The sequence below is a fragment of the Xiphophorus couchianus genome, chromosome 6 (genome assembly GCF_001444195.1).
Source record: "Xiphophorus couchianus chromosome 6, X_couchianus-1.0, whole genome shotgun sequence".
Taxonomy (NCBI): Eukaryota; Metazoa; Chordata; class Actinopteri; order Cyprinodontiformes; family Poeciliidae; genus Xiphophorus; species Xiphophorus couchianus.
Genome location: NC_040233.1, coordinates 19,810,107 through 19,821,946, shown reverse-complemented (window position 1 = coordinate 19,821,946; position 11,840 = coordinate 19,810,107). Strand labels below are relative to the sequence as shown.

The 11,840-nt window shown below is 38.7% G+C and overlaps 1 protein-coding gene and 1 pseudogene across 1 annotated transcript; one reads left to right on the top strand and one right to left on the bottom strand.

Annotated features, from left to right (window-relative positions):
* Window positions 1-2,865: 2,865 nt before the first annotated feature.
* Window positions 2,866-6,392, bottom strand: bcl10 (BCL10 immune signaling adaptor). The gene is made up of 3 exons (XM_028019861.1): window positions 5,896-6,392; window positions 4,081-4,369; window positions 2,866-4,002 (listed from the first exon to the last, which is right to left on the bottom strand). Exons 1-3 carry the CDS (start codon window positions 5,944-5,946, stop codon window positions 3,581-3,583), a joined length of 762 nt encoding a protein of 253 aa, XP_027875662.1. The 5' UTR covers window positions 5,947-6,392; the 3' UTR covers window positions 2,866-3,580.
* A 105-nt stretch (window positions 6,393-6,497) lies between these two features.
* Window positions 6,498-11,747, top strand: LOC114146095 (protein CYR61-like; annotated as a pseudogene).
* The last annotated feature ends 93 nt before the right edge of the window (window positions 11,748-11,840 follow it).

Sequence of the window (11,840 nt, the reverse complement as noted above, 5' to 3'; positions counted from 1 at the left end):
AGAAACTCAAAGGAGAAAGCTAAAGCACAAATTTTAAAAGCTTCTTTAAAAAAATGTGTTGATTTATAATTCTACTGATAAATGTACATTTGGCTTAAAACTTGTTACAACAAGCAAAAAAGATTGAAAGCTATGGAACCCAATAAAGCTTGCAGTTGTGACTTATTTCTATGTATTTTTACCAGTGATAGTTAATTATCTATTGAATATTATTAATATGTCTACAGAATAATTTGAATAAAAACATAAAGTTGACCTGCAATACCTGATGAGAACCAACGATCCAGAGAGCAATCGTCCTTCCAGTGGGGCTTATGTGTGATTTTTAAAAAGCAGCTTGTCACAGTGCGTCACAGCAGTCTTCACCGCAGTGACTGTCATTCCTCTGTGTTGTTCCAGTTTTTCCACAACACACACAAAAAAAGGTTTCCAGTGTCAGACGCAGCACAACCAGAAACTAACCAAGTACAGGTTGGAGAATTTCTTTTAATTAAATAAAGTAACCATAATACCCCAAATCTAAACTATCAAAAACATAATAAACACATTTTGAGATGTACAAAAAATAAATAAATATTTTTGCATTATTTTAGTTTGGCACATTTTCCTTCCATTCATTTTTTTTTGTTCTTTTCAGGTTTTTGCATCATAAAGGAATACTATAATCCATGAAAAACAGACAGTCATCACTGTAACCAATATGATGAATATGCTACCAGTCACTGTTTTTCATTTGGGTTAAATGGTTTTCTAACCAGGGGAGCAAAACCTGAGGAATGGCAAGGAGGCAAAAACATAAATAAAGGTAACACTGAAGTTTTCTAATACTTGTTTTATTGTCCAGTCAATTAAGATGGGCACTCTGCAGTATACGCAATGTTGCAAAACATTTTTCTAGGTTTCTGGTTCACAGCTTAAGAGTTAGCTCAATTTTAATGGCAGTTCTGATGATTTTTAAAAAAGATGTCTGAACTGCATTTCATCACTACTGAGCCCTGTAATGGACATCTAGAAAAAAAAAAGTAAATGGACCCTGACTTACTTTAGCAAGATCTCACAAAAGTAAGTCAGGATCTTGCAAAAGTTTTAAACTAAGTCAGGGTCCATTTTTAATGTTTTTTTTCCCCTTCTTGTCCGTTGTAGAGCTCAGTACCCCATTTTCAAAATCACACATATTTACTGAACAATTCTACACTGATAAAAATTCTTTGGAACACCATGTTATATTTTGTCAAATCTTTTATTGTAAAGAAACACACACACAAAAAGCATTTGTCTTTGTTTCCTTGTCATTAGGGCCACCTTACTGTAGGTAAGGTATAAAACCAAAACAAATGGATTAAGTCTAAATGTTTCTGATAAAGCTATGTAATTCTTTTTTTTGTTTCATAGTTTTTGTCCCACGAGTGGCCATGTTCCTGTGCAGTTGTGACTTATTTCTATGTATTTCTACCAGTGATAGTTAATTAATTGAAGAAGTGTCCCTACTTTTTCAGCCTATAAAGCACCAAAATGCAAAAACCACCGCTGTCTGCCACACAGCTGGTTTATGAACCACATATTCAAGGGAAAAAAACACTATCTGATTCTTTTAAATATTTAGGATACAACCAATACAAGTCGTATACAAAGATCTGCAAGAAAGAAGGGTATTAGTTATTCACATTGTGTTTTATGACTGCAGACTTGTAGTGAAGATACTGTGACATAAATTCTTGTTCACTTGCAGTAATGCACAGAAACAACAGGAAACACCTCTTCCATCAACTAAACTGCAGCTGCCATGTTTTCACACCCAACAATTTCTGAAGAAATCAGACCACAAATATGAGAAGAAAAAGTAGACAAAGCTTCTGTTGGTGACTCAGATTTTCTGAGCCTTTTATAAAAAGGTGGAATTTATGACATTATGTTAATTCAAACTATTGCAAATTAAAAGTTTGTAGTTAGAACATTTTCTCTGGTTGTAATTTATAATTTGTTATTTTTCAGTAGTACAATTCATTTGGACAACATATTTACATATCTTTTTGTGTTAAAACATTTAAATATATGTACACTGCTCAAAAAAATAAAGGGAACACTTAAACAACACAATATAACTCCAAGTAAATCAAACTTGTGTGAAATCAAACTGTCCACTTAGGAAGCAACACTGATTGAGAATCAATTTCACCTGCTGTTGTGCAAATGGAACTTTGTACAGAACAAAGTATTCAATGAGAATATTTCTTTCATTCAGATCTAGGATGTGTTACTTGAGTGTTCCCTTTATTTTTTTGAGCAGTACATATTAAAAAATATATTTTGTGGTACCAGAGTCCAAAATACACACACATTATAAGGCTAAATACCTTCATTTTCATTATGAAAACATGGACTGGAGTAGTTATATCTAGGCATGGGCCATGTACTGCTTTAAAAGTCTGTTGACATTTACAAAGGTTAGTATGTAAAACTGCTAAAAGTTCCCATCATACCATTCCTACATTGCAAATAAAATTATTTTGATTCACTGCCAGAGAAACGGCAGGAGCAACTTGAGTTTTTGGTGACTGAGTAAAGCCAAAAGTCGCTAAGGTTCAAGGAAGAAATAAAGAAAGGAAGAATGATATAATGGAGTTAGGGAGGAATGACATAAGGAAAAAGGAAGGAAATAAGGGAGAGAAGAAGTACAGGGAAGAAAAGAAAGAAAGTAGAAGCGTTAATGGAAGGTAGGACACAAGGATGGAAGGAAAAAAGTAGAAGGGATATAAAAAGGGAGGGAGGAAACAACAAAGAAAAAGAAGAAAACAGGAAGGATAAAAATAAAAAGGAAATAAAGGACAGGACACAAGAATGTAAGAAGGTGAAAAAGTGGGATAAAGACTGTGTAGGAGCCCTGTAAGGTGTGAGAAGTAAAGGAATCCTATCAAGACATGACAAAAGTTTGTAATCAGACTTCTCCTTCAATTCAAAATCCTTTAAATCTAACACCAGATAAAGTGTTTGAGTGTATCAGGTTTTCTCAGGCTATGAGTGCAGAGATTTGTTTCCCCACCCCCACCTGTTGCTGCTCACTGCCTTTAGCTGAAGGAAGGCTGCTTGCAAGAAAAGCCAGATTTGCCAGCTCTTAGATGATCTCAGTGGCAATAGAACATGTCTGGTCATGGTGGGGAATCACTCTTTACAGTAAAAATGATTTAAAACTGCACTCTTGTACAAAAGTAAAAGCTGCAAAAAGGTGTAACATAAGCACTTGAAAACTACATCTAATTTTAGCAGGTGTTTATTCTATATTTCTATCCAAGATTATGTATTAAAAATCAAAATAACAAGGAAGAAAACATCAACATGTTACATTATTTTAGCAGCATATGATGGCAAAATTATTTGTTTACATCAAAGTACTTAGATCATGTTATAAATTTCAAAATGTTTGAGTAGGTAGCATGATGAGAACCTCACAGCGGCCCATGCCTAGTGGTAACGTGTAGTTTCATGTACATCATGTTCGTGAAACATGATGTACGGCACGAGTTTGAAGAGACAATGGGTGTGCTTATTGAGTTAAAGGGTCTGTCCCTGGATGAGAAGTGTCCTACAGAGAAGTGAACTGAGGGATGTGTATTGTTGGGGTGAGCGAGCGCGACCGGAGAGGCTGGAAATTAGGATCTCCTCCACTGCTGGTGCACCCCGGTGACGTGGTGTCTATGTTGGAGGGCGACTCTGCCATGACCTCGTCTGGCAGCGGAGGAGCCCCAGGGTCCCCCGGCTTGGGGAGGCTGGAGGAGGTTGAGGAGGGTGCCACACCAAGGCTGGCCCCGGCTGCGGAGGGCAAGTCTCCGCACTTCTGTAATGAAGACATGTTGAGAGAGCTGGCTAGGTCTGAAGTGGAAGGGCTTCGCTCCCCATCTGGGTGGAACAGGAGGGTGGAGTTGTTTGAAAAGGTGTTGGGGAGGTCAGTCGTTGTGGTCAGAGTGCTGAAGCTGCTGTCAGAGGACGAACTGGAAGCCCCTGCAGCTGATTGACAGAGAACACAATAAAGAAGAGTGGGTAAAGAACATTTCACACATTTGCTCATTGCAAAAACCAACTGACCTCTGAGAGACTCGATCTTCTCATTTTTTGCTTTTTGCACTTCGTCTGTGATTTTAGTGATGATGAAGTTTTGGGAGCGCAACTCCCGGATGGAGTCAATCAGTGCGTCCAGACCCCGAGGGTTCTCAGCTAGGATGTCCAGAAGCGTTGCCGTCCTCTTGGTCTGCGTGGTCCGGCAGCTTATCTCCTCCGCATCGTCCCGGGTCAGGATCCTCCGGGAACGCAGGTAGTCCAGGTGGCGGTCTGCTCTGATCTTGTCGCAGAGGTAATGCCGCAGTCTAGTCAGCACCTGGGAATGCAAGAGAAATCATGTAACCGGACAAAAATAATATCTAACAACAAAGCAGAAAGATTCATAACTTTGCGTGGGATCTTAGTGGTCAACTCAGTATAAATCCAGCTGTTGTGTGAAGGCCCCAGAGATCGCAGAGAACATTTGTGAACAAATAGTATACTGAATATCAAGCAACACAGCAGACAGGTCGGGAAGAAAGAAGTGGAGGTTTAGCAGGGTTACTCTATAAAACAATATCCAGAGCTTTGAAAAGAGTGTTGCTATGACATGGCCAGCCTCCTAAACCAACAGGCCAGGCAGAGAGGGCATTAATCAGAGAATCAGTGAAAAGGCCCATGATAACTCTAGAAGAGCTGCAGACAAGACAGTTATTGGTTATGAACTTGATAAATCTGAACTTTATGAAAGGGGAAAGCCATTGCTGAAAGATTTTTGTTTGTTGTTTCTAAATTGCCATGAGCTATAAAGGTAGACATGATAAACACATGGAAGAAGTTGCTCTGGTCAGATGAAATGAAAATGTAACCTTTTGGCCTCCATGTAAGGGTGGGTGATTTTTAACTTTCATGTCCTCTCTTCCATCTTCTCCGCAGCGTCATTTTCATTGCTTTACCAACAACGAGCAAAGTTTGTTTAATATTTTTACTAAATGAATATCTGATTTGGGACACAGAGCAATAACCACCTTCAACTCTCACTTCCACTGGATTATTTAAATGTTTAGGACATAGCAGCAAGCTTCTTTGTGTTTCTTGCGCCTTCTGTGAAATGGGTGCTGACAAACCAGGGACTGGACAAAACGGTCAGGAAATATTTATCCAGTTTTAAACATCTCAGAGGTCCTGAACCTTGAGCTAAGCTTTGAGGTATTTATTTATTTATTGGGAAAAAAATTATAAATACTCCTTCCATGCAAAAATATAAATAAATAAATCAAAAATGAGTCTGGGTCATAGGTTGACCTTCTATCCCTATGCAGCCAGGTCAATGGAATGATGTACATCGAAGCAGATTCATGCGTTAGAATAGTCCAGTCAAAGTCCACACCTTCATCCAATAGCAAGATATTATTATTATGCAAGAACAAGACAATTATATAATTTTCCATCAGTTTCACAAGTATGTATTACTTTGTGTCGGTCTATCCCATAAAATCCCAATAAAATTTACAGAGCTATGTGGCTGTAATGTAAACATTTATGGAAATGTCTAAGAGGTATGGAAACATTTGAAAAGCCCTATAGTTATCAATTCTAACATTCACCCCTGCCAACATTTCTAATACTCTATTTAACTGATAATGTTGTAAGGTGTATTTGAATTTGTTATCTTTTTGACAGGACTGGGTGTTTACATGAACACACACAGAGGGTGTGGTGAAGTATTTCCTCATTTATTGGGCCTTTATATCCAAACAAAGCTCACAAACTGTGCCAGTCAAGTTGTTTCCACGCCGCTAACCTCGTTTTCAAAAACCTTTTTATTCTGATGCCTGCTGATCACCTATTTATCGTACTCACGTCTTTCTTTATCTCTGCCATTTCATCTTCAGTGAGGTGAGAAACATCCATCTCTCTTAAATCAAAATCCAGGTGTTCCGGGTGAACAACGACGACCTAAATAGTGAGTTACGTGTTTAAAACCGTGTAATGAACGACATCAATGAATGATCGGCGACCCTTAAAAGATGTGACAGCCGACCCTTTCCCTTTCTAACAAAGTTTTCTATCTTAATCACCGAGGAAAAACGCCCGGACTTCCTGATTGTGTCGAGGTTATAATACGTCGACGCCAGAAGAGAGAAGTGCTCACAGCGGCTTCACTTTTACTCTCATGTGCCCTTCTACTGTCATTTTTTGACAGAAAAACTTAAACATGAACGCCTTCATTGACAGTAAATGGTAAAAGTTCCCACTTTCTTGGATTGCCTTGCTGGTGAAAAAAGATCTTTCACTTATAAACATTTTAAAACGCAGGTTAGGCGCTACTCTCGTTCAGACCACTGGAGGGCGCTGCCGGATGCCTTTTCACAACAGGTCCATTTATCTAGAAATGCCTTAAATAAATAAATAAATAAATAAATAAATAAATATATTTTTTTCTAATGATAAGACTTTGTACAAGCACAAGATACCATTTCGTATTCTCCCACAGATCACACAAAATTAGTCAATTAATTTAATTTCCCTTTAATATAAATGTTTCACAAACTAAGGACTGTTTTCCTATGACGTCTATACTACACTTGTTCTTATAGTGCTCTGCAATGCAGTTTGTACTTTATCAAACAAAAGCCATCCCCAAACAGAAAGCCAATCCAAGTGCAGAGGAGTTGATGGCATTCTGTTGCCCTGCTGAGAGGTGGTGATTTAAAGCTAAGGAGAAACACAGGGTGTGATAAATGTTGTCATTGCCCACCATTTCTAGAGGAAATGTGTGACAGAAATGCACCAGCTTCAAATAGGTGCTGAAAGGTCAGACACAATTTCAGTTGTTTTCTTGGGGTGGGGGGGGGAAGCATAAATGGCAACACACCGTCAACAGAAAGAACAATATTCATCATTTTCTTTCCAGAAAGCCACCGTGACATTTCACAATGTATTTCAAACCTACTGAGAACAGTAGCTTAGAACTAATGAGACTCGGAGAAAAAAAAATGCATTCATATGTTATAAATATATGACATATAATATCATTCTTGTTTCCTTTATGTTTGCATCTTCACTACATAATTTACCCCCTGAAGCTGTACTTTGCCATCCTATCTCTCTCCAGGAGTTCATAAGCTCCTTATTCAAGACTATGATATATAATTATAGCACATTAGTCTTCAAAACAAGTCGTTAATTCAGTAAAAGTTTCTTGGCTGGTGACAGATAGAATAAATAAATATTTTTCTTTCTTGCTGTCTTAGAGCAATTGAAGGTCAACAGCTACTCCTCTTAACTGATTTTATGATCTATTTCTAAATGAAAATATTCATATCCATGGGATACAGCAGAGTAGTGGTGGATATTAAACATCTACACATTTGCAAGAAACAGTTTGAATACTTGCTGCTGTTTTCTCTGCCAAACAACTTGCCTACATGAGACTACTGATTAAGTTTGCAATCAGATGACTGGGGGTCTGCTTGAGTAATTTCAAAATGACAATGGCTGTTCTATCTGAATGAACCTGGTTTGCAAGAATTTGCCATTGCAGTGTTTTGGTAAGACAATGTCAATGACTGGCATTGTCCAGCTTTTCTTTAATGAACTCCAACCAGTAATCTGTAGGTGATCAACAGAAAAAAAATACCATCAAAACTGAAAACTTTCATATTTTTTGTACATAAATGCATTAAAATTTGGGTTTCATGTGTTAATTGAGATAATCATGCATTTTCTTTATTTTACCTTACATTTTAAACCTCATAAAAAACAAGTTGCACACATTTTCCTCTATTTGTTGCACAGTAATAGCTAACCTAAAGCACAATTGACACCTCTATGAATTGTGATTTTGGCAAATGTGATGAGTGACTCCATGCATAAAAATCATAATTTATGTTTTCTGAATTTCTCTCTTACAATCTGAGCTCAGTAAATCCTGCTATCATCATCTCATGTTCAGAAATTCTCAGGTGCTACTGACTGCTTTTGGCAAAAGTAGTTAACTTCTAATCAGCTGAAACATAATATCCTCAGCTGTACTTTTCCAAATATGTCTGTAAATTTGCTCATTGTCTCTGGCTTGGCGTTGTCACATGCTTCTCTGTTGGAAGGGAACATCTCAAGTCTTTTCATATTCTCCAGCTGCCTATCATGTATCCAATGTTCTTTTCAGCTAATATGGTTCTGCACATTCTTTAGATCACATCTTTGGCAGGAGAATTCCCCCTTGCAAAACTACAACAGTGAGCAAATTGCTGCCATGATTGACTGCAACAAGCTCTCACTTGTTTGCTCTTTATGTGCTGGCACTGACTCAAAAAGGCCTTTTGCAACCACAGTTAGATAAGAACGAGACAGTGCCAGTCTGCTCTCCACAGCCTTTTGTTCTCAGACTTTCCAATAAAAGAAAACACATATTTTCCATCTTGATTTCTGTTGTTTGATGTGGATGAAGCAGGATGCCTCTTGTGTTGCTGCTTCAAAGAGACCTTGCAATGTTCATTCTGAAAAGTGTAATGCTTCAGGGATCCTTTCTGATTTTGTTGGGCTGGGTGTCCTCCATAAAAAGTATAAATAATTCCTCTGTTTCAATCACTTCAGAAAGCTAAATTTGAAAGTCAAACACTGACACAAATGTTAATCTGCCTCACACCTTGAAGGGCGACTAATTGGAATTCCACCCTTCACTTTTAACACTGGCATACAAAGACCCATTGCACTATTCTTCAAGCAGTCAAAATCTAGCCAATTCCTCAGCCAAGAGAAAGATTCAGTTGCTCATAAAAGAATGTAGCTTCCCTTCAGTATTCATGTCAGAACTTGTAGTGCCCTGATGTTGAGGCCATGTGTGGACTAATGGTAGAATATTTTAAGTGTCAGTAATAAGTGAATGCTGCATGGATAACTTCATAGTGTGCGGCAGATCAAGAACAAATAAGAGATAGTCTGCTGCACAGGAAATGTGAAAATGCTACTCACCTACACACACCCACACACACACACACACACACACACACACACACACACACACACACACACACAGACTGGTTTCCATAGATAATTCACAGCTGAGATAATCAGAAAGCTTCTTGCAGCAAATAATCTACAACAACCACAAGGCAACCCCACATGTAAGCGTCATTCTAATGACCTCAAATTGTAAGTTACATGTGAAAGACTTTGTAACAAGTGACTAGGACCGTGAATTCACATTAGTGTATGACTTAGAAAGTTTTAAATAGTCACAGGAAAACTGTCAACGAAAAATGACAACCACAAATGAAAATCAGGTTAAATCCAATTTCATCAGATGCACTTTATCTGATAAAATCAAGTCCTGTGTTGTCTCTGGTTCCACTAGAGTTCACCAGAGTTCCCTTGATGGAACTGTAAAGTTCCCCTGGGGTTTTTGAGGACAAATAAACTACGTCCACAAGTCTGGTGTTCATGGAGGAATGCAAAGAAAGGAAAGCCCTTGTAATAACATAGACATTAGAAGAAGTCTCACTACACCTTGCAATGAAATGACTATCCTCATAGTGAAACATAGTAATGGCAGCATCAGGCTTTGGGAAAGTCACAAGCGTAAACCCAATAATACATACTTCTGAAAGTCATTCCATCCATCATAAACCTACATGTATGTTTGTATTAGAAAGTCTCTTTCAGTTATTTGTCTAAAATAATCAGGATCATCAATTTTAACATAATAGAATTCACTATTGGAAGATACTTATCAGTTTATTGTAACATTTTGTCACGTAAAACAAAATCCCTGTAGCGTAAAGCTGAAAAAGAAAAAAAAAGATGTGAAACTAACAAGTTTCTTGAAAAAAATGCACAACTGAAAACAGAAATAATCAGTCAAAGGAGATTACTGTCATATAATTTATTCCAGCTATAAATTTAAAAGTGTATAGTAAAATTGCCTATTTTATCTGTCCTGTGAGAAAAGAAATTCCATCCAGGCTTCCATTAAACTGAAGCAGAGCTAAAGGGAGCGGTTTTCCAGGTTTCCCTCTTTCAAAGGGAGGGCGAAACCCCCTGCTGCCGGGCTCATGGCAGGGCAGGGAGCGAAGCATTCCTCTCACAGTTTTGGAACACCTCTTCTGCTTTACATGTGTCAGATCTGCTTGATAAAAGGGGATTGAGTCTAAAAGGAATAGCTCACTGGCAGCTTTAGCCAATTCTGATCAGGAGAGTTGGTTTGGGAAGATGTGGAAGATCTTTGTATCTGTGACCTTCTGCTTTACTCTGGTGAGGAAGTAATACCCGTTTCTTCATATTTGATGTTTGATTAGTTATTTTTAATAATTGACTTTTTGTTAGGAAAGTGATGAAGTCTTTCACTTCAGGTGTCGGCCTCATGCCCAGAAGCCTGCCATTGTCCATCTGACGTCCCTGTTTGTGCAGCAGGGGTGAGTCTAATGCTGGATAACTGCAGCTGCTGTAAGGTCTGTGCACGGCAGCTCTATGACAACTGCAGCAAAACTCAACCGTGCGACACTGCAAAAGGACTGGAGTGCAATTTCGGTGGCAAATCTGATTTTGCACCTGGCATCTGTCGAGGCACGCTGGCTTCTGCTCCTCTCTTGGTCTAATTTAAATGTCTATTTCCTCCCCCAGAACCTAATCTTTCCCATTTCCTTTCAATAGCTAAATCAGATGGGAGAAGCTGCGAGTTCAATGGCAGGATGTTCCAGAATGGGGAAACCTTCCAGCCAAACTGCAAATATCAGTGCACCTGCATGGATGGATCTCTTGGGTGCGTCTCACTTTGCACTCGTGACCTTTTGATGTACCAAGTGGGCTGTAAAAAACTGAAGAGGGTTTATGAGAAAGGATGGTGCTGTGAGCAACTCATCTGCCTCGATGATGCAAACACAAGAAGGTCTGGGTCAAGGAAACACAGACGGAAGTACAAACAAGACCCATCTGATGGTGACTTTTCTAACAAGAATGATCCTCCACATGTTTGGAGAGGAGAATTAACAGGTGAGTATTGTTCTGTTTTTGACATTGTTAAAACAGAATGGGACCCCTTTAATTTAAATGGTTAATTTTAGCTTTTAGGAATCATCCAAAGAGGCTTGAAACAGGAGTCCAGTGTCAGCCTCAGACCACAGCCTGGTCACCCTGCTCCAAATCCTGTAGTCATGGGGTTTCCTCCAGGATGACCATCAACAACATCAAGTGCCAACTGGTAACTGAAACTCAGATCTGTGAGATCCAACCCTGCAAAGAAATTCCCCAAAAGGTACTCTCGCAATGTCCTGCATGTTGGTTATACACAAAATTCAGATTTATTTCTGCAAAAGAATTTGGAGAAGGTTTACAGAACTTTGTTCAACATCTAAAGTTTAGGTTTTTAAATTTTGTTCCAGAGAGCTGGGAAATGTAAGGGGAAGGCTGTCCATCCAATTCAGATGTCCTATAGTGGTTGTCATAGACTGAAGACATTCCAGCTGAAACACTGCAGGTCCTGCTCAGACGGCCGATTCTGCCGGCCTCACAGGACCCGGACACCATCTGTCCATTTCAAAAGCAAGTCTGGACAGACTTTTAGGAAGAAGGTAGCGATGACTGGATCTGAGATTTGGACTTCTCCAAGAGCAGTAAAAAGTTGCTCACCCTCTATGGACGTTCTAATATGATTCAGAAACGCTAACTGTGAATCTGAGAGCAATTCAAGTAAAAACTATTATTCTGGAATTAGCCTTTTGTGGCATTGGAGAATTATGCTTTGCTTCTTTGTGAAACCTTTCATGTTGTGAAAGTTTGGGTCTTTTTCTTTGTACTCGTCACTTACG

What these genes read in the sequence shown, in the direction of transcription:
- bcl10 (XM_028019861.1), bottom strand. Translation starts at nt 5,946, where the DNA reads ATGGATGTTTCTCACCTCACTGAAGATGAAATGGCAGAGATAAAGAAA. An exon ending in TGGCAGAGATAAAGAAAGAC is followed by an intron (nt 4,370 to 5,895) that starts GTGAGTACGATA and finishes TTGCATTCCCAG; the next exon opens with GTGCTGACTAGACTGCGGCA. An exon ending in GAAGATCGAGTCTCTCAGAG is followed by an intron (nt 4,003 to 4,080) that starts GTCAGTTGGTTT and finishes TCTGTCAATCAG; the next exon opens with CTGCAGGGGCTTCCAGTTCG.